At 45.7% G+C, this 22,692-nt stretch overlaps 1 protein-coding gene across 3 annotated transcripts in view; it reads left to right on the top strand.

The window, feature by feature from the left end:
- Positions 1–13,753, top strand: part of RCOR1 (REST corepressor 1) — a 124,029-nt gene extending 110,276 nt beyond the window's left edge. The window contains exons 9-13 of one of the 3 annotated variants that reach the window (XR_011431891.1): positions 4,218–4,295; positions 4,540–4,597; positions 5,247–5,476; positions 8,987–9,374; positions 13,506–13,753. Coding sequence is in view for 2 of the 3 variants with exons in the window: in XM_023628439.2 (XP_023484207.1) it covers positions 4,218–4,295; positions 4,540–4,597; positions 5,247–5,476; positions 13,506–13,640 (501 nt within the window). In the remaining variant the exon portion in view is untranslated. Of the gene's footprint in view, positions 1–4,217; positions 4,296–4,539; positions 4,598–5,246; positions 5,477–8,986; positions 13,175–13,505 lie in introns of those variants that run through there. The other 2 variants (XM_023628440.2, XM_023628439.2) reach the window with 2 other exon arrangements.
- The last annotated feature ends 8,939 nt before the right edge of the window (positions 13,754–22,692 follow it).

The following is a 22,692-nucleotide window of genomic DNA, read 5'->3' on the forward strand; positions in this document are numbered from 1 at the left end:
GCTGTCTTAATTATATATATGTTATAAATCTAGATATCTGGTAGTATAAGTCCTCCAAGATTGTCTTGGCTATTCCTGGCCCTTTGTAGTTCCATGTACATTTTAGAATCACCTTCTCAATTTCCAGAAAAATAATTCTGCTAGAATTTTCATTGAGATTGTATTGAATCTATAGATCAAAATAGAGAATTAACATTAAAATAGAGCATTAGAATCTTCTGATCTGTGAACATGATATATCCCCCCACTTATATAGATCTTTAATTTCTCTCAGTGTTTTGTTGTTTTGTATGTACAGATCTTGTACATCCTTTGTTAGAGTTATTCGTAGATATTTGATACTTTTTTGACGCTCTCATAAAGGATATTGTTTTTAAAATTAATCCTTTTCTAATTATTTGCACCAGGAATGAGAAAAGGCTCATCATTTTAATCTGATTTTGCATAGTACATTTAAACTGAATATTCAACTGAGTAGTATTGTCCTTTCATTAGTTCTCTCTCTGAAATTCAAAGCAAATTGTGGACCGGTGGTTTACTTGTAGTTTTTGATGCTTTTGACTTGTTGATCTTAATGGTTCCCTTGGAAGGTTAAATAGGAGACCAACTGACGTTTCATAGATAAGAAGAGTGGGGTGTGTGGCCCTGTCTTCTGGTGTAGGGAGGCAGCACAGACCAGGACCAAGCATGCCCCATGGAATTGGAAGATTGGCTTCTTGTCTTGGATGCTGGCACAGCTGCATTCTAATCTTAGGAGAATCACTTAATCTTTCTGGGCCTCTTTTCAAATGAGGAGATTAATTCTTGCCTGCCTGATCTTACAGGGTATATGAGGGCTGCCATGTGAGAGAGTATTTTAAAGCTCTGTTTGCATTGCAAGAGCTCTGTCTGATTAGGGCTGTGAGCTCTTGTGTCATTTTCATCTTCCTTCTTCTACAAGGGGACTCATTTCCCCCTCTGCTGAGTGAGTTCCTAATGCTTGCTATTTGATGTTAATATGTTGAAGTAAGAAAAAGAAACCCCTTCTTCCACGGAGGTGTTGCTGACTCTGTAGTATGATAGACAAAAGATTCTTTGGTTTTCAGAGCCAGGGCCAAGAACAGGAGTTTTTTATTTAAAGGTAGCTACTCAAAGTTCACATTGTTGGAGACAGGGGGCTTGGAGTCTGACTTAGCAGGAGAGGAGACAGATTGTGTACTTTCCACAGCCTTTTAGGGCTACAGCTTAATCCACTTCCAGACTCACATGGCAGTCAGTCACACAGTGGACATTTTATTCTTTATGCCCCTATGTTTGGTTGTCTAGCAGGGAAACATTCACCTAAGAATAACAGAAAACCTGACTGACAACAGCTTAAACAATTAAGGATTTATTTTTATTAAATAGCAAGAAATCCCAACATCAGTGGTTGCTGGCGTTAGTTCATCTGTCCAGTGATTCTCTCAAGGACCCAGATTCTTTCAGATTTTCTACTCTGCTGTTCCTAGTTTATTGCCTTTTCATCTTGCTTGCTGCCTCGCATTGGAAGCTGCAGAAGCCATTTTGTAACCTTCACATCTGCATTCAGGGCAGTAAGAAGAGGAGATGGAGGCAGAGCTAGCCCGGCTGTCCCTTTTAGCAGGAAAAGCTTTTGCCTTACCAGAAGCTCCTAGACCTTCTGCATGCCCAGTGCTTTGCAGTGCGGCTCCTCCTGGCTCCAAGGAAAATCATCAGCCTCTGTTGAAAATGCAAGTGAGAAAGGGACTGGGAACGCCTGTCACGTTAGCCAGTGAGGAGTGCCTGTTACATCAGGTATTTTCTGAGGAGAGTAAAACGGTCTGACATTAGAGAAGAATCACTAAGCACACAATAAAGTAGAAAAAAGAAAGTTGTGTTCAACGGGGAGGTCTCAGTAAGGCACCAGGCCACAATGAGTGCTTTTTTTTTTTTCTTTAAATAGTGATTGCTTTTGTATCCTATTTCTTATCCAGCTTGTTGCCACATTGCTTCCTTTCCAGTTGGCGAGATGCTGGCACCTAACCCCTATCTTTACTCTGATTAGTAAACACTTGATCTTTCGGATATGGAAAATGCATCAGAAACAGCGATGTAGGTTAGTGAGAATTTAGAGCTAACTTTTAGTTCAAAATATGTGGATATTTTGCCTTGTAGCCACTCATTTAATTTCTAAGCTTCTTTATATGTTGACTTAGAAAAATGCATGCATTAAACAGGTTGATCTCCTTGGAAAATGCATGTTACTTAATCAATGCAATATAAACCCAATTTTGTACCATATATAACCAACCAGCTAGACTAAATAGAGTAACATATTTAACTGGAAGGGGACATGTAGTATTCTAGATCCCTGACTTTTGAGAGTTTCCTGTCAGAAGTTTCTACGCTCAGTTTTTAGCCTAAGCAGAATTCAGTGACCATCATCTGAGTACGTTGCAGTATTTTATGGGTTGTTAGTTACTGAAAGCACCCTGAGCAAGAGTCTAAGATTGTGCTGTTCAGTGTGGTAACCAGTAGCCACGTATGGTTATTTAAATTTAAGTTTGGATTAATTAAAATGGAAAAAATTAAAAATTTGATTCCTCAGTTGCATAAGCCACATTTCACGTGCTTAGTAGCAACATTTGGCTAATGACTCCCATATCGGATAGCACAACTTTAGAATATTGCCATTATTAGAGTTCCCTTAGATAATACTGGTCTGAGAGCTTGGCATTGCTTTCCTGACTGAAACTTTCTAGTACCAATTTATTTTCTTCTGATTTGTACCTTTTCAAAATTCAGTAAACTGAAGCAAATTTCAGTAAATCAAGGTTCTCATTTATGCTTTTACTGCAGAGTAAATTTTGTGCACATTTCCTATATTTTTCTTTTCAGTTGTCTTTATGCTCTGATGTGGCATTAATACAAACGGATTTGGGGCGGGCTCTGTTTGTGGGCTTTGAGGCCTTTGCTAACGGCGGACGGGGTCAATTTCTGGTCCTTCTAGTGCTGGTCTTTTTCTTCCTGGCCACTAGTCCCACAGTGTGGAAAATTCTTCCTGCACGTCTCCCCTCCTTTTTTAAACCTTTTAGAAGTGGTTAAACATAGGAGGAAAGGATGTGCGAAACTGGAATTCTGTGAAATGTAAGTACTTGAAAGTGGCATTTAAAAAATTGCATAAGTATAAAGAGTTTTTCTAAAAGAGTGAATTATTAAAAAGTATCCATATGACTGTCTGTCACCGCCATCTCCCCTCTCTCCCTCCCCTTCCGTACCTCTGAAAGTCCTGCTTTTCTTCGCTTGCCTTAATAAGATGTGTGCTTTGAGGGCACCTTCTGCTCGTGAATGTCTTTGATGTTTTGCTTGGGAAAATGAACCTCTCCCTCCCCTTGCTTTCTTATTAGCTCATGTGATTATTCAAAAATGAAACATGCCATGGTCTGAGTTCCCCTGGTACTTGGCCCCGAAATGCCCGCCACTTAGAGTTGAGAGAGAAGGGCCCACTTCCACGACCAGCTCATCCAGGAGTCTGCAGAACTAAAGATTGAGTGCTTTGTATCGCTTGTGTCTTTCTTTTGATTAGGCAAGGGCAGTGAACGATTAGGTACCTTGAATCAAAACAGTCATGTGGATAATGTGTGAGAAAATGAGGAAGTTACAGTTGGTCACAATTAGCCTTGTGAAAAACTGACATATTGCTTATTTTTTCTCCCTATGAAAGAAGTCTGCGTTGTGGGTTTCTGCCATGTGTCGAATCAGTGCGGGGCCTGGACAGCACAGTGCTGGGGCTCTGCGGGGCTGCGCCTGCAGTCCTGCTCTAGGGCCCATGCCTCTTCTGCCTTCACTCGGCCTCCTGTGCTGCTTAGCTCAGTTCTGTGTGGTGGGGAGGCCGGGGGTAGCCTCTGTCTTTGGTGTCAGACTCCAGATACGTGTTTTGCTGTTCAGGTGATCACTGTTAGGAAATGGTGGATTACGACTGTGTACGCAGGAGCCTTTTCACCACCATCCCCTCCTTGGTTGTCCCTTGTCAGTTGCTCTAAGCAAGTCAATTAAAGAATCTAGTTAGATGCTCTCAAAGGATACCATAAGAACCTCAAATTTTGGCTACCATACAGGTCAGCAACTTCTTTCCTCTTGGGTTTTTGTTTCCTTTAGCTTTTTTTAGTTCTGTTTTCTTTTCATACTTCTATAAAAGTTTTTCATTTTTAAAATGAAAATCTTTTTTCTCTCTCTCTTAGATTCAGAATATTAAACAGACGAACAGTGCTCTCAAAGAAAAACTTGATGGTGGAATAGAACCGTATCGACTTCCCGAGGTAGGATTGTGCTGACATCAGAAGTTATACCCAAGTTTTATGGGTTTAAGAATTTAATATCTGTGTAATATATCTCCAATATACATCTCTTAGAAAGGAAGTATAGACATAATTTTATAAACCTAGTTGAACCTAGTTGATGTTAAAATTCTGGTATGAGAAAAAGAGAAAGTTGCATTAACTCTCATAAAGACATACTCATCTCTAAATATAGTGTGCTAATATGACTCATTTGGATATGCAGGTCATTCAGAAATGTAATGCACGTTGGACCACAGAAGAGCAGCTTCTTGCCGTACAAGGTATGGGGAAATTCTCCTTATAAAAAGCTTAGGAGTAATGATCACTTTTAGGAAAAAGTTATGCCCCACCCTGCTCCCAGCACATCCTTCATGTTGAAACACATTCTTGGAGGATTACATTCTTCTGGTGGACGTTTTAGCCAAATTACTGCATTCCCTTTGAGCTTTACTTCTTTCCCTTTCCCATGTCCCACAAGATGTGAAAACTAATCTGGAAGCCTCAGTTTCTAAAGGTGTGAGTCTCTCATTTTAGTAGCTACTTGTTGGATTCTGAATAGTTGGGAAGTACGGAACCCTGAAAGAAGCAGATATTGAATGTTAGCGTTTTAAGGTTGGAGATGTTCTAGTCCTGGGGATCCTGAAAAGATCCACAGTAATCACTAGCTGACTTTGGTTATCATGTGACGTATTATGGGAAAGCACAGATTTCTGGATGACAGGGTCATACTGAACTTCTCTGTCCAGTCGTCTGTGGAACATATCTAGACGTGAATGCTGCTTTTTCCCATACAATATACTGTCTAGTGCCTGCTATTAAAAGCCTATATATGTTTTCTTATCTAGATAAGGGGTAAGTCTCAGTTGTGGGGTTTTTCAAAATTATTGTTTTTCTCTTCTATTGAAAAAAAATGCTCTCTTACATCCTTAGCCATCAGGAAATATGGCCGAGATTTTCAGGCAATCTCAGACGTGATTGGGAACAAATCAGTGGTACAAGTGAAAAACTTTTTTGTAAATTACCGACGCCGCTTCAACATAGATGAAGTTTTACAAGAATGGGAGGCAGAACATGGGAAAGAAGAGACCAACGGGCCCAGTAATCAGAGACCTGTGAAGTTCCCAGATAATTCTGTCAAGATGCCTGAAGAGGAAGACGAGGTAAGTCTGAAACAATGTGATTTCTTCTCTGCCAGAGTCATGCTCGAATCTGCAGTTGGTTTCTTCATTGATGACATTTTTCAGCCGTAGAAATATTTTTAGGTTTCAGCTGTGTCAGTAACTTGACTTTTACCTGTAAATACCATAATACATGTGTTGACTCCAGTTTTTGGTCACTGTGTATCTTAATCCACATTTTAATTCCTGGACAAATTCTTAATTCCATCCTGGTTTCCTCCAGCCACAAAATGTTCCACATTATCAGTATTTCCTTAAATACAGTAAGAACTCTGCCATAGAACCGTAAGTTGGAAGTGCCTTGAGGAGCGTCAGTAAAGCTCAGTCGTGTAAAATATGTTGTCAGCTCATTGTGAGGTTAATGAGCTTACTGGAGAGTCTGCACTGCTAGCCAGCTGGGAGCTCCTGGGTCTGTCCTTGCTGTCAGAATCTTGTAGCCTTTGATGCTGTTTGGTGCTAAGTAGCGTAAATATTGATGGAGACAATTCTAGGTCCTGTGGTTGTCTGGAACTTCCAGGATGGTGGCCAACATTCTAATAATCTCCAGGAGAGTGGCACCGATTTCATCAGCCTGATCAGCAGAGATTAGGCAGGCAGATTACTGAGGCTGCAGGAACCCATCTGCTCCCTCTGCTTCCTGTGACAGGGCTGCCTCGCCTGGCCTGCCCTGCTACGCTTTTACCCCGACTCCCACAGAAGACCAGACTGGGCTGGGCATGGGAGAGCGTTAACTGCCAGTCACTTTGCATTTGAATTTGTTCACTGACTTGGTAATTTAAGGATTCATTTAGCTTTACAAGGAAAGTCATTCTCATCAAAGTCTTCCCCAGACCATGCAGGAATGATTTGAAATTACCTTTTTTGTATTGTCTGTGCTGTGCTGTCCCTTTACTCTAAGAGCCTGGCTGCAGAAGCAGCCCAGAAACCCCCTCCTGACCTGAGCGTGGGAGTGCCTTGTGAGAAAGACAGCAGCCCCTGAGAGCATGACGTTGCTCGTCCACACCGTCTGTGTCAGTTTGAAAAATGGCCTCAAAGCACTAACATCTGTCAGATGACTGTTGAAACATACTAATTTTGTTAGAGTTAGACTCTTTTAGAGCTTTATACCAGAAAATCTTTGTAATAAGTGTATAAAATCTGTAATATGAAAATGTGAGTGTGCCTCTGAGTCACACCCTTGCAAGGCCCAGCCTGCCACCCTGGAACATAATAGCATTTGAGCAGAAAGAAGGTGTTTTTATCTTTTGGCACTGATTTTTGTCCCAATGCTAATTGCTCCTTTAGCAACAAATTAACTTCTCTAAAGTTCTGGACTCAGTTTATGAGGCATTGAAAAGATGAGGCTGACGAGGGAGGGAACATGGGAATTTACAAGAATGGAAGCTTCCACGTGTGTTTCCAGCTTCAGTTCCAAGAAGCAGAAATAATGAGAAACTCTGGCTCTCTTCCCTCTTCAAATTTGATCAAAGCTGGTAGTGGCAGGGTTAGCATAAAAAAATGTGATAGTAGCTTTAGGACAAGTGTCATCACCACAGGAGGTGTTTTTGTACATACTTTTCTTCATTTTCTTATGCCTGGAAACTGACTGAGACAGTCAGTTACTTTTTTTTTCTTTCTTATTAGTCCAGAAGGTCCATCCTTAATAGTCCACTTACCATATTGATTGCTCGTCAAAGTACCCATATGATTTCTTTTCCCAGTCTCTATTGCGTTGGCTCATCCATAGCTGGACCTCCCACCTAGCAGCAGCTCTCCATTTCTCTTTGGTGGTCGATCTTCCATGTGTCTGTTTACCTAGCCTTCTCTTCAAAAAGAGTGGCATTATCTAACTTATTTTTAGTGTATAATCTTTATGTATCTTTTAAAATGTTTTCACCTCTTTAGTCATTTAAAGCCCACACTCTCTATGCTTCACACACACACTCTTGCACGCCTACATTTCCTTTTCTTTAGTCCTCTTCTTCTTATGCTTTTTACAGCACCAGCTCGCTGGCTCCACCACGCTGATTCTCTGTTCTCCATATGTTAATTTGCAGAAGGAGATTAATCTGTAAGGACCAGCTGCTTCTCTGTGTCCACGAAGGGCCTAAGGGAACTTGTTAGAATGCTGGTTAATTGTCTGTCTAGTCAGTGCTCAGAACTTGGTGTCCTTGTAATTTCGCATTCTTGTGTATCCCGTGGAGTCCAGCAGCTAAGAAGGATGTCTGCTGGTGTCCTGCCTGCCTCTTCTGCCCCAAGACTTGATTTTTATGCAGCACAAACAGGGAGGAGGGCCTCAGAACTGCCAGAAGTTCTCGTAACATAATGGTCTGTCAGCTGTAGGCTTTTCTCCTTCAGGACTAAGAAGAGAGTTTAGCCAAAGCGGGTTGAGCTTTTGAGATTCAGAGTTCTCTGAGATGGCTAAGGATGGAGGACGAGGCAGCAGGTGTTAGGGGATATGTCAGAAAGAGCACAGAAGGATGCTAAAAATGATGGGATTGGAGATAAAGATTCTCACTTAAAATTATAGAGTGAGTGAGTTTATTACTAATGAGGAGAAATCTCCTGATTTGACTAACAGCAGTTTTCATAAACTGATTTCACGAGAAGGAACAGCTCTTTCAGATTTTAGAGTCACAACCCAGTTGTTCCCTAGCAGTGAGACCCCGTGAGGGGAGTGGTGAGCACTAAGACATCTTGTAACCTTTCGGTTTGGGTCTGGGAGTCAGTTTTGAAAATTGGGAGCGGAGATTTAAGAAATGCCTTTGAAGCCCTCACAGAAGCTCCTGTGAGTTTGGGTGTCTTGCATATCCCTGTGTCCCAGCAGGACCAGTGGCTGGTGAACGAGGTGAGTGCTGCACCATCCCCTCCAGCCAGTGCTGACACACGGAGCACTGCTGTTTGCCAAGCACTGTGCTCATATGCTCTTTTCAGGAGTTTTTATTTAATCCTGTGAAGTAGACATCATTATTGTGTATATTCTGCAGAGGAGAAAACTGAAGCTCAAAAAGAAAGAACTCGGGGGCCCGCCGGGTGGCGCAGCAGTTAAGTGCACACGTTCCACTTCGGCGGCCCGGAGTTCGCTTGTTCGGATCCTGGGTGCAGATATGGCACCACTTGGCAAGCCATGCTGTGGCAGGCGTCCCACATAGAAAGTAGAGGAACATGGGCACAGATGTTAGCTCAGGGCTAGTCTTCCTCAAAAAAAAAAAAAAAGAAAAGAAAAGAAAAAACTCGTTTAAGGATACACACCTGGGAAGTGGCAGAGCCAGTATTTGAGCCCACGACATCTGGCCATAGAGGCCACGCTCTTGCCCCGCCCTTCTGCTTGCCTCGCCGTGGCCCAGCCATCTTGTCAGGCCTTGCCCTTAGGAACATGTGTGTTTGCAGAATACTGTACTCGCAGGACAAGTTGGGTGGGCCCATGCCCTCGCCCTCTTTCGGTACACCAGAATTAGCAGTTTGTATGGTTTACCTGCTCTTTGATTCTTTTTTTCCTTTGCCTCTCCTCAGGCTGCTTCTGTTCTTGACGTCAGATATGCATCTGCTTCCTGAGAAACTCTGGTAGCTTTGAGCACTTGGTATGGACACCTGTGTTATCCAGGATATCAGGTATTACAAGACATCCCCTAGCCATCTGCATCACATCTCTGTGGACAAGCAGCTATTACCAAAAAAGGCGTATACTTCCAGTCCTGTGCTCCATCTGCCTTAATTCTTTGCTCGTTCCTCCATGTTGGCGCCACTTCCCAGAGAGCTCCATTGCATCTCTCGCACTCTGCGTAAGTGCTGGGAGATCTCACAGCCGGCACGCCTCCTGTGACTCTGGGGACCGCCTTCCCAGTCGGAGCTCCGGAGCCCCACCAATGGCAGCTCTTCCCAGTCAGCAGCTTCGGAACAGGTAGTCGACTCGGAAGGCACGACTCTGTTCCTGCATGGCCTGCAATTTCTACTTTGTGCATAATGTAATTTTCAGAGTAACTGTGACCCTGTTGGCCTTCTAGAAAGTTTCTCTTGTTCCTTTCTGAGGCATCCACCTAAGTGATATCATGCTTCTTTGGAAATCGCGATATATTGGCAGACTGCATTATAACCTTTATCGTGCCAAACATCCTGATACAACTCCCATTTCCCTAAACGTAGGGTATAATTATGGTTTATAAATTTAGTTGGCCTAAGTCTCTCCCTTCTCCTTTCCCAAGTGGTAGAAAGCTCATTCATAGCAACTGTCCTTGGACACTGTAGCTTAAAGGGAACGTGGACCTCAACACTTTCTGCCTTCAGCTTTCAGCATTGCAATCCTAGGATGGGTGCCACCCTATCTTTCCTGATTCCCCACCACTACCACCCAACTCCAAGAGATTTGGTCCATACCACTGTACCTGGTGCTTGTACATTTGGAATTGGTGCCTTCTCCTTTTGGCAACCATGTTATCAATCCTTTTTCTGTTTTAGTGTCTTATTTCTTCTTTAAAGTTTATTGCTTGCCAAAGATGACATCACTGAGATTAGGAGACAGGGGAGAGCTTGCTGCAGATTCTGACAGAGCGCAGATTTTAAATGTCAGGTCAGCTCAATAAAGGATATTAGAATAGCTGGTGATTGTTTTATAAAAGCTACACATTGTTCCCCATTCTGTTGATATGCCTGGCCTTTGACGTGGCACTCCACATATCCTTTTGTGTCCTTCGTGTACTGATGTGATCACATAAACACCATCCACTCTCTTTTACTATTATAGTACAGGACAGAGAAGAGATTAGTTTAGTGGTTCTAGTGAGACCAAGATGAAAAGAAACCATCTACAAAGTGGTATGTTAATGCCTTTTGGTTGGACTGGGAACAAGCATAAATTTCTCATAAGTGTTCTGAGACTTCCCGAGTCGCTTGTGTTCTCTACCAGACTGTGGACCCGCTGAGGGGTTGAGGGATGGACTGTCAGACTGCCTTCTAATGTAACCTGTCCCCATCCCACAGTCAGTTCAGCCTGCACTAAAATATGTTGAAGGAGCTTTTTTGTTAGTGTTTTTTGCATCATTTAAATATGTTTCCTGCTTTCAGTACCAAAAAGAAAAAAAATGCAGATGCTTTAAGGCATGAACAGAATTGTTAAGAAGTTTAAATATGCAATGAAAACTTGATATTCTGACTCCCAAGCACCTTTTTTTTTTTTTAAGTCAGCTGATTATCTCTTTAGGAAGAGGGTCAGCTAGAAACCCAGATTGTTTGGATTTTTTTTTTTCTTTTTAGAAATTGGAGAAAGGTCATTCAAAAAGGGAGTATAATGGGACTTTGCCGACTTTCATCACCATGTCCCAACGTGAGGTTTCTGTCGGTCAAGTGAGAGCACATGAAGAGCAGCATCAGAGGTCAGAGGGCAGCCACAGCGCGCGGCCCCTACCTGGACGGGGTAGTAGGATAACACTAGTAATGATGTAGTCGAGTTTGCTTTTATTTTTATCATGAGCCTGCTGTGTGACTGGAAAACGGCAGGAAAAACATGCGGAGGAGGTGGCACAAGTTTTGCACGTCGCTTAAAGGGGACACTAGGCACGAACCGAAGCTTTGGGTTCTCCTTGCTTCTCAAGACCTCCTTCCCCTTAGCAAGCGGTAGGCGATCTGCTGCGGTGGCCTTCCCTCTCTGCCGGTGGATCTGCTCCTCTCTTCACACCCAGGCTATCTTATTTTCCTCAAGAATTGATCCCTTCTGGCAGTGCTTGAAAGCTTGATGCTAGTTCTTATGTAGCATGGCGGGCACAGCACCAGTGCCAGGCCTCTGTCTGGATTCTGCACCATCCCCCTACTTGGTTCCTGGCACCGAGTGGTCTCCAGTCCTGAAAAGTCACTGTGCTAGTATACTTGTTGGATTTTGGCTTTCTCTCCAAGGGAAAGGGGCATGTCGTTTTCATTTGCCAGAAGGAAAAAAGATAGTTGTCTTTGCCTGACTGCCTTTGTTGTAGTTTCATACGTAAGATAGCACTGTGTTTTAAACTGTTTCATTACACTGTCTTTGCCATGATGATGTAAATGCAAGAAATCGCTTAGCTTTAAAAGCTGAGTGATTTGGTCTTATTTATGTGAAGACCCTTTTTAACATATCAAGACTTCGGTGCATCAGCAGGTCGTGTTTGGATGTGTAAGGGTCCACAATGACAACTGCTTCGGATGCAATGTTCACTTAAGCTTTGTCTTCTTAAAAATTATCAATGTGAATGTCATAATTATATTTTTTTTGTGTGGAAAATTTCTCCTAAGTATAAGTTATTGTGCAAAATATAGTACCATTGAAGCAAATGATAGTTTAACTTTTAGTTTAGAAATCCTAAAAGATATAAATTGTATTGCATATGCATTAAAAGTTTGTTTTATTTAATTTTATGTAGATGTGTAAAGTGTTAGGTAAAAGTTTTTTTCACTTATCCATTTAAACACCTTGTTACTTGAATATTGTGTTGACTGGTCTGAAACAGTGATCAATTCTGTAATGTAGCTCTTTTAACCAGGAAGTACCCATGCCTCCATTGTGCTTAGTAGGTTAGTGGTGGCACACAGTCAGGTGCTGGTGTCAGCAGGAGCCAGAGGTTAGTGTAACACGCCCACTGGGTTGTCTTGGTATATTTGTGCCTACCAAGACACCAGTTCCTCAAAAATGGTTTTTAATCGTTTTTAACCTATAAGACCCTTTGATGATCACAAACCTCTAATCAAAAAATGGAAGTGAAAAAACAGTTGAGTTTTAAAAGCTTACTGTGGTGGACTGATTAAGCGGTTGTTTTCTGTGTATATAAAGTTTCCTCAAATATCACACACCACCATAAGTGTGCTCATTGTCACTTTAAATTTCAACTATGCCCTATTTTTGTCTTTCTAAATATCAGATGTACTATTGGTATAATTGCATACCAAAAATAAGCCAAACAGTGCATTACACTAACTGGATCCCTGCTTATCTGAGCAAAGGAAAGATGGAGCCAATTCAAACAAGAGCCTCATTTTCTCTCTCGTCTAGCCTGTTTCTAAATCTAGTGACCCAGGATTCAAGCTTTTAATATCAAGTGAAACTTTGCCTCAAGTTGACTCAAAGTAGTTAGCTAATCTGAATCTAGTGATCTTGTGCAATGCTCAAAAACAAACATTCTTTCTGCCACTCCCTGGACCTCTGCAGCTTTTCCTAATTATAGTAAAGCACAATTGCAGTAACGTTACAAATGAGAAGGAAGGTCAGTATAGTCTATGCATGTTGTATGATAATGAGTGTTTACAGTCACCTTCTCCTAAAACTAAGATTTATACTGGAGTGGATAGTATTCCATTATGTAGGCTTATCAACTTTGCTAAGTGCTTTTTAGATTGCTTAAAAATTTTTCAAGATTTTAAAAGATGTATAAGGTTAAGTTTGCAAATATAATGGAAATGCTGTATATCTTTTGAAGTGATAAAATCCACGTTGGAATTTTAAAGAAAATATGTTGTAATAATGCTGTTGTAAGTAATATTTTAATGTCTCTTTCTGCCTGTTTTCTATTTCAGCACATTCATTGTGGTGAATGTTCATAGCATTATAATTGCTTAGCCATTAAATGATAACATTTGTTAGTGGAAATTGGAAAATTTATTTGTGAAATTCCACAGAATTCATTTTTCTATTTCCAATATTTGCTGAAGTTAAATAAAAATTTTGAAGTCATTGATGTAATAAAATATGACACAAAACAATTTTCTGTGTGCGCCCCCCCCCCCCCCCCCATCAAAGCAATACCCCACCCTAATACAAGGCGGGTTTTTCTCTTGCCTTTTGGAGTTTCTGAATGTACACATTACCCAGAACTGCACCTGTGGAAACACACAGCCAGGGGCGCCTTCTGTGTGTAGCCTGTACCTCTGTCTGAACTACACTGTTTATATATGATAATCTTAGGATTGGGATCAAAATGTGATGCATGAGTTTGTAAAGTTTGCGATAGTTGAGGGCTTAAATTTACAAGTTCAGTGAGAGGAATTTTTTCCCCATAAGTGGTTTTTCTCTTTTCAGCTTCACCAGGCTTTGACACTTGGAAGCTGGCCTCTGCACAGCCTCTGGACTGTGCCAGTGAAGAGGCGAGACCGCCACCTTGTCGCCTCTGGTCAGCCAAGAGTGGACACAGTCCCAGTGTCGGCGCCTCTCTGAGGAGCGTGAAGAACGCTTTCAGCGTCCACTGGCCATCTCTCTGGGCTTCCTTTTTTAGCTGGAATGTAGGATTTGGTTAAATAACTACCATAAAAACCTGACTTCCAAATCCAGGATTGCCTCAGACAACATTTAAAATGCGCAGATGGGATCCCCCTGTGTGTACGACTTTGCAGTGTCGAAGGGTGTCCCCGACACTTCGCAGGTCCTCACCCGGAAGAGAAAATAGAACGAGCACACTCGGTCACAGCACTGTCACAGGAGAGTATGCCCGGTGCTGCTGCACGTCTGCGAGGAAGGAGAGACCCAGTCTTCTGGGACGAGACCTGAGGGTGGCCTCTAGGAGAGGAGGTCAAAGGCTCAGAGACCTCACTGTCCTTTCTGGAGGTGACTGTGCTATAGAACAAGCGCCAAGGCCGGAGCCCTGGCTTTCCTGCCAGGGGAGGGAGGAAGAAAGGAAGCCGCAGGGGGTGCAGGCAGGGCAGAGCGCGGAGGGGCAGGGCCGAGGACGTGGCCCTCTGTCATTGCTGCTGGACGGCTACTATGCTGGGCACCACAAAGGCACAGTTCAGGCTTGGCCTTTAAGGACTGAGAAGAATAACGAGTACTGAGGATAGGAAGTGGAGTTATCGAGATGTCGAGGGGAAGGTTTTCAGAGACTGGCATAGACACCACGCGTGTAGAGGCATAGATTAGGAATGGGGAGGAGACAAGTTATGGGTCCCAAAATCAAGGACGCATGAAGAGCACAGGTCCTGGGCCCCTTCCTGTAACCTAGAGGGAAAGTGCACCTGTGTGCAAGTGTATACAAGTCACCTCTTGTGCCCCACCTGACATAATCTTGGCCCTTGCTACAGCTCCGCCTTCAGGCAGGTGTAGCTGACAGCATTCTCCTGGGGAGGCCCGTGAGAGCTCAGCCTGGAAGTGGGGGGAGTTCAGACTCCACCGGGGCAGCCTCTGGGTTAGGCGGGTCGGGGTTGGGCACAGGGTCCTCTCTGTGCTGCAGGTGGCTCGTTCCGAGGCACTTCTACGGGGCTCCACCTCCCGCCCCATGGTGGTGACCAACTGAAAAATGCACCCTGTGTCACTTTCCTAGTTGCTCCTGTTGCCTGGGGTCACTTTCATGATCGAACTTTTTGCAGAAACCCTCATCATAGGCTCTGCTTTCTGGTGAAATCTAGACCAAGACAATGCACGGAGATGAGAAGAATTTCTCTATTCCCCACCAGGCCTTGGTTACCTCTCTTGAGGGCAGAGATCTTGAGAGCACCTACCAAGCTGTATTGCAGGAAAGGAAGTGACAGCACCCTTGTTGGAACTCCCGGTTTTTCATGATTTCCTCCATCTTGGCTCCATCCAGTGAACGCGTGTACTAAAAAGCAGAGCCAGCGTGTCGCCCACAGATGCTCGAAGATCCCGTCCTCTGTAGCCTCCACATCCTCTGCTTCTGTGTTCAGGTGTCATGTTCGGTGCTCACTCTTGGAAGTAAGAGATGTGTGAAACGTTCCAAGTGGTCGAACTCCTTTCCTTCTCAACAGGTTTAAGTCTGTGCTTGCTCCTCTCTGCAGCTGCTTCATGCTTGGGGCATCAGTAGGGCCTGGACAAGCTCACAGGTGATCCTGACTCATGCTTGGGTCCGGGCTGGGTGGCACCAGCTCTCCCTCCCTGGTCCATCTCACCACCTAAGTGGGGCTTCTGTTAGCACCTGTGGCCTGTGAGAGCCCCATCCACTGGAGCTCAGGCAGGCTCCGCTCCTGTGTCCATCAGCACCTCAGAGTGACGTGTCCAAGATTGAGAGATCTCTTCCCTCACTCTTTTTTCTGAGTTCTCTTCCTTGGTGTGTGGCCCTGCTATATACCTGGTCATGAAACTGAAACACTGGCATCTCCTGCCCCTTGAGTCTCTTCCTCCCTTATTACTGCCAGTGACAGTTCAGGCCCTTCTCAGTCACCAGAGTTGACAGTGTAGCCTCCTAACTCGTTCCCAACATTCCTCTTTCCTTTTCTCTCACTCATTCGCCCAGTCATAATTAGGGCCCTTTCGTGGTTAAAATGCTTCATTTATGTTCTAGAAAAACACACAGCCTTTCATTCTTTGTTTTTAAAGCCATGTAACATTCCTGCTTCGGGAACGTCATCCTGTGCTTTTCCCTGCTATGGTGCCTTCCCCGTTCCACTTGGCACGGCCCGCCACGGCTCAGCCACATGTTGCCATCTCTGTGAAGTCCTGATCACCGTCTCTCACCCCCCACCCTCAGCAGAGAGAATCATTCTCAGGGCTTCTAGCACTGACACCTCTCTGCACTTAACCTCTTTGTACTATACTACGAAGAAAGGATTCTGAATTTTTGTTTTATTCTTTTAAATAGATAACCAGTGTACTTAGTGTAAGAGGCATGCAGTGAGATGTAAGTTCCCCGTCCCTGTCCACTAACCATCCAGCTCCCTCCACAGAAGCCACTGTTACCAGGTCCTCACATCCTTTGACAGATGAGCAATACGTTTACAAGTGTGTGTGCTCACTGGTATGTGTGCAAATAATCACTTTTCCATACAAATAACGTACTCTCTACACTGCTCTGTATACCTTGCTGTTTTCACTTGACACACTTGGTCTTTCGATAGCAGCACACGCATATCTAAAGTTGCTTCCTCCCTTTGTGGTGGTTTCATGGTGTTCTGGTTGTGGTGCTCTATCTAATTATGGCTGTAACAATTTATTTAAACTGTCGTCAGTTGCTGCTCGCTGAAATACCATTTGTAATACCAGCAGACTGGAAACAACCTGTGTTGTTTTGCCCACATACAAGTGTAGTTGTAGAATAAATATCTAGGATTGGAATTTCTGGGTCACAAATCTGTTCATTTTCACCTTGATACATACTGCTGATTGTCGCCCAGAGAGGCGGTGCCAGTTTCTCCTTCCTCTGCCGTGCACGAGGCGCTTGTTGCCCTGCGCCCTGCCCAATACTGTGATATTAAACATTTGATCCAAGGTGTTTTATAAGCTTTTAGTCTACTAGATTGTGAGTCCCTGGGGTCAGGACTGTCATATTCATCCTGGTTCCCAGAACTGGCAATATTAGGCACGTAAATGCTTGTTAAAGGAATGGGGAAATTGGGTGCACTGAGGAAGAAAAGTAAATGCCTGCCGGCCTTTGTGCTTGGAAAGGCCCTGTTACGGCTTAGCCTTGACTCCCAGGGAGTGGGATTCACAACTGTCAATTCCTGGACTTCTAGAGATGGATGAGCTGGGGTTTGGGGTTTTCTGGGTTCTTTGCTTGTTTCTGGAGCTATCTGCTGTTTAGCTAGTTGTTGCCAAAGTACTGGGGACTTAAAGATCCGGTGATTGCATTTGAAATGAGGCTGAAGAGTATTCTACAGATTCTGGTTCTCAGATCCTCCACATCCCCTCCCTTACTCACTGCCCCTCCCTTAATAGAGAGTCGGCTGACAGACCGTGAGCACGTGCGCAGTGTTCTGGCCTGGACAAGCTGCAGACACCTTCCAGCTGAGGTGCAGGCAGGGAGTGCTTTTGAGAACTAAATGAGAAGTGGGAAGGGGCCATCCTGTGTGGGGCGTCCTTGAGGAGGGCATCCCAGAGGAGGTGACAGTTGAAGAAGGAGTGACAGCTAGCCCAGAGTGTTCCAGCAGACCCTGTGGTTTACATGGGACGAGCCAGCCCCCTTGCAGTCAAGTCAGGGCTGTGCTTCCTCACCATCCAATGGAGGGTGTTAGAAGTGTATATGGTTTTTGGTGATCCGTGCACCAACCTGGTTTCCTACCCATGGCAGATGCCTGGTGAATGTACGTTGCTGCTCAGAAGACTTGGAGAAGGCAGATCCCCCTGCAGGAACTGCAGACGGGAGGTGAAGGGCTACTGGCAGGGCCTGCAGTCCGCCCTGCTCCGAAGGCTTCCTTTCTCTAGGCCATTCCTCTTGGCAGTCAGGAGCACAGGGCGTGACTGAGAATCCGCTGACAGGAGGCCGGCCAAGCATCCCCAGCTGTAGTTTGCGTTAGAAGTCCCCTGGCCTCAGGTCTGGGCAGGCGCTCGGGTCCGCTAACCTCTCTCCAGCATCTGGCCGAGGAGAAGCTTTGCTGGAGGGGCCTCTTAGTCCTCCCGCAAGCACTTTGTGTAACAAAGTTATTTTTGTGTATGGTGGCTCATGGGACTTAATTGCTTGAAAAGTAAATTAGCAACAATTAGTCTTATACTATGGATAGTCATGTATAGCAAATTATTTGTGATTTTTAGTAATAATTGCTTAATTTATTGAAGATTGCCGTGCCCCAAAGGACCAAACATGCATTGTTTGATTGACTGCTCATAGCAACCTTATAAATAGGGCCTCTCATCCTGTTTCATAGAAGAGGAAGCCAAGACAAAGAGAAGAATGTCTTGCCCAAATCAGACAACTAGAAAATGCTAGAGTCAGGACCAGAATCGCCCGAGGCTCTGCTCCATTGCCGGCCTCTCATTTAGACTCCGGAATGCTGACTCAAGTCCTCCATCAATAACAAAATCTGTTGTGATCTTGGTCACTCCCTAACCTCCCTAGGCCTGTTTCCTCCCCTGTGAAGCAGGGATGGTAGCCCTTTTCAAGGCGGGGGAGGTTGTACATGGAAACACTTACATCGAGCCCAGTGCCTGCACGGGAGAGATGCTTGATAAACGTCTGAGCCTTTCATTCTCTAAGGACAAGTCTAGCAGTGTGCATGTTGCTGGCATCTCGGGGGGGGCAGGGTAAGAGCTGAGCATTTCACAGCTCGTTGGCCTTCAAACAAAACCCTCACTTCTCTTCTCAACTACGCACCTCCAGTCTTACCTCCCAGACCGGGGATCTTGAAGTGGTTTTGGTGGCAATACAGAATTTATTGACCATGTACTCTGAGTGTGTGTGTACTCATTTATAACTTACCTACACATAGTACTTGTAATTAGTATCTTCAAAATTAGTAAAACTAACAAGCAGTCCTCTTCCAACACCCACTATTCTAGACAGCTAGCAAACGAGCACTGACAGTCCCTTGCCGTCACTGTTCTGAGGCTTGGCACTCTGTGCTGTTAAATGGGCGGGACCTCACTTCTCCAAGGAGGGAAGCGAGGGCACAGAGTTGAAGTGACTTTAAGCAAGTAGGTGGCAGGTTGAGCTGGAGGCCCCAGTGAACTGTCCTTGAGACAGAATTCACTGGGTCTTGCTGCTGTGGCTGCTGCTAAGTGGGTTGAGCTGGGACGAGGATGACCTCCTCGATTTGGCTACACCTGTAGCTAGGCCCGTCTTGAGCCTCCCCAGAGCTAGCTGCAGCAAGTGTAGCTGCCATTCCCCATCGGTCTTGGATCACAGTCCCCAGGGCCACTGCTGTGCACTGGCTGCGCGGCTCTTCCTGCAGGGGAACTTGCATCTCTGAGGCTGCTCAGTCTCTCTTACCGGCTTTGATTTCCTCTCATTGCGGCCATTACAATAGGTGTGGCTCAAGTGCCCTGCTTGTAGCAGAGCACCTGCCCCAAAATCTGGATGGCTCTTCAGCTCAGACCTGGCTGTGCCTCCTCCACGGCTCTGGGCTGTCCAAAGAGGACTCGTTGCCATTTCTCCACCTTGTCCTTTGTCAGGCCTGTGTTCAACTATTGCCCAGGCGCTGAGGTCAAGCCCACAGGTCCCCTCCTCCCCAGAGTGTAATCCTTGGCTCCTCAGCAGCCCTGGGACACTGAGCCCAGTATCTAGTGGGTGCCCAGTGTACACTGTCCATCAGCACCATGAGGCCAGGGACAACAGCCCTGTACACCACCGAATAGCCTTCACAGCAGGCCTGGTGCATGAATCTGCCCTAGTCTGGCCTGTCCACAGCGGTGGCCTCTCTCTGACACCTCTGGTAGGAAAGACAGAGGCATGGCCCCTGGTGACTCCTGCTCCGAGTGTCCTTGCCTTGCATGGTCGCGTCCTAACCCCTGGCTTGCTCACGGACTTCATTTGCTCAAGGGAACCTGAGCAAGCATGACATGAGCATTAGGGCCTGCCTTCTCTCACTGCTGAGAACTTTGCCACCCTAGCAAGAAGCCTGAGACGACCTTCTGGAGACAGGTGGCCCGGCTGACAGCCAGCACAAGCCTCCAGACCTGTGAGAGGCCGTGCAGCCCTGCTGGAGCTACCAGGAGATCAGCGGAAGGACTGCCAGATGGACCCAGTCCAAACTGCTAACCCACAGGATTGTAAGCAAATAAAACGAATGCTGTTTTAAGCTACTGGGTTTGGAGTGGATTGCCACGTGGGAGCAGGGAATTTGTGAAAAGGTTCAGGCTGCAGAGAAGAGCCAGGCGCTTGGGCTCCTGACGGTGAGGGGCTGTGGAGCCACAGCTCTCAGAGGCAGGCAGGTTGCCCTTCTTGGAGGAAGCTGTGGGCCGGTGGAGAGAAGAGCAGGAGCCCCTGGCTGCCTCTGAGGCGGGGACGGCCACCCTCTCTGGCTCTCAGGGGTCCCAGTGTGACACTTCACTGCAGAGAAATACTTGCAGCCCCTTGGAACTGTTCCTGGGAGATCCCTGAGACAGGCCCCAGGACTCCAGCACAGTGTGGAGCGGGCACATCTACTCGGGGGCGGAGGTGGCTGCTGGGGCCTTCTTGGCAGCTGCTCTCTCAACAGCCTTCAAACTAGTAAGTCCGGCGCCTGTTGGTTGACTGCCTTTTTCATTCAGGAGATTCAAAAATGAAATGCTTTCCCTGCTCCCCTCTCCCCTCATTCCTTCATCGCACATTCTCCTTGCCTTCCTCCTCCAGCCTATATTTGGCTGGAGCGTCTTCCAGCTCTGAAGCCAAATAATGCCTGGCTAGGATTCGAGGACTTGGATTCTGTCCCTGAATCGCTGTGGCCTTAGAAAAGCTTCTTAGTCCCTCAGTATCCTGTTCTCCCTGTGAAGAGGGGGTGCATTGCCTGTTTCTTTGGGTGCCCTAATGAGGGAGTGGCCACCTGGTTGCTTCCTTGACCAAATGACAGGTGTGTCCCCTGCTGCTGCCCACATCAGCTAAACTGGGATCGGGGCGCAGGGCAGAACAGGTCCGGGGAAGGTTCCCAGTCTTTCTGGGAGTAGCCGGTAGGATGTCCCTGCAGCCCTGTCCACGCAGAATGCTAGGGGCCAGCATGCTCTGCACAGCCCCCAGGCACCCTGAGGACCCAGCTGCAGGGTGGGAATTGGGGTTGGGGCTGCCTTGGAAGCAGCCAGCCTGGAGCCTGTGTCCCAACCCCTGCTCTGCAGTGTGAGCTCGATGAGTCATTCACGCCTCTGGACCCCTTCTTGGTAAAAGGAAACAGTGCCTTGGATTCATTTGGTTCAACAACTATTTACGGAGGCCTTGCAGTGTGGCCCTAGGGGAGTGACTGAGCAAGACAAACCAGGTCCTCGCCCTTCAGGAACGTGAATTCCAGCAGATGAGAGAAAGTGGGACCATCCATGCAAGCAAGATAACCACAGGTTGCTTCAGGATTAGATTTGTTGATGAGGCTGGGACAGCCAAAAGGCCTGGCTTGCTAGGATGGGCCAGAAGGTAACCACGGGCCTCGTCCCATCTCAGCCCAGAGCCTTCTTCCCTGTGTGGAGTCCAGGAAGACTTTGTCAGCAGCTTAGTTTGACTTCAAGGAACTCAGCATGGCCTGTTAGGGTCATGCTCCATCCATGAGCCAGGCGTTACTATTTGATAGGTTTAGCTAGTGAATGGGTCCAAGGCTTTCCACAGTGGGAAGGCAGCCCTGGGTATGAGGCATGAAGGGAGAGGCAGACAGGTCCAGCCACTGCAGCATGACCCAGGCTGGGACGTGGACCTGCCCTTTTCTACATCCCCACCTCAAAGCCCAGATTGTGGTCTCCGAATGCCATTTCCCAATAAAAGGAACCAGGGATCTTTGGAGGAGTGACTGGTTTCAGACCTGGGAGGAAGTGTGAGAGAGGGAGCCTGGGAATCCTGTGCTAGAGACCAAAGAAGTGCTCTGAATAACGGGGTTGTGTCTAAAGCACTCTCAAGCCAGCATAAAAGGCTTCTCAGTGGTGTAACACGGACCAATTTGCCATCAAAAGCATAATGACTGATTCATTGAAACACAGCAAATATAAGAATCTAAAAGTTCATAATGATAAACACCCATAATAGATTATGAAACCACCCATGATTAAAGACGAGGATATCAGACATGTCTCCAACTTTCCTATCTAAACTATTTCAGGGCAATCAAATAAATCATTGGGGGCAAAAAATCCTTAAAAGAAGAATTCCAGCTAGTAGACACAGAAGAATATGACAGAACTAGAAAATTACTAATTTGCGTCCCCTTGTGAAATCATGGATTAGTCATAGATCATCAATGGCTGCTAAAATCATCAGGTGGAAAGTTGACAGAGAACTTGGCAATAGATCAGGCTGAACCTGACCCCACCAACAACCTTAGCTAAACCTGCACCTCGGAGAGGATTCTGGGAAGATGGCAAGAGTAGGAAGCACCAGGAAATCTGTCTCCCCACTGAGAGAAATGTGCTGACAGAATCTGTCTGATGTAACTACTTTGGAACTCTGGAGCCTACTGAAGCATTGCAACTTCCAGGGCAAGGCTTGGACAATAAGTTGTGATTACTTTCCGTTGATTTGAGCTCATAGCATAATAGCAGCTATTCAGCCCCATGGCAGGCAGCCATGTGCCCATTCTAGGAGCAGCTTGCACACAGCCTGTGGAAACAAGGACCCTGTCCTCCAAGTATCAGGATCTGTGTTCTGATTGCTGATTACGGCTTCCGATCATGGAGGTGCAGACAGGCAGGCAGTCATTATTGCAACCCCCCCCCACCACCATTGCTGCAAGCCCCTCCCCTCAACTGAAGCAACATCCAGAGGATCTAAAGGGCCAACACATTTTTTTACCCCACCCCCCTTCATTTTTCTCTTTTTCTCCTTTTGAGAGACAGACACTGAAGACTAGGACATTTAAAAAAGCAGCTGCATATACAGAGGAAATTAGAAAGTCACAATGCATGCCCAGGAAAAGGCACAGGCTCAGAAAAAATCTGAGAAAACCTT

Source organism: Equus caballus, chromosome 24 (genome assembly GCF_041296265.1).
Source record: "Equus caballus isolate H_3958 breed thoroughbred chromosome 24, TB-T2T, whole genome shotgun sequence".
Taxonomy (NCBI): Eukaryota; Metazoa; Chordata; class Mammalia; order Perissodactyla; family Equidae; genus Equus; species Equus caballus.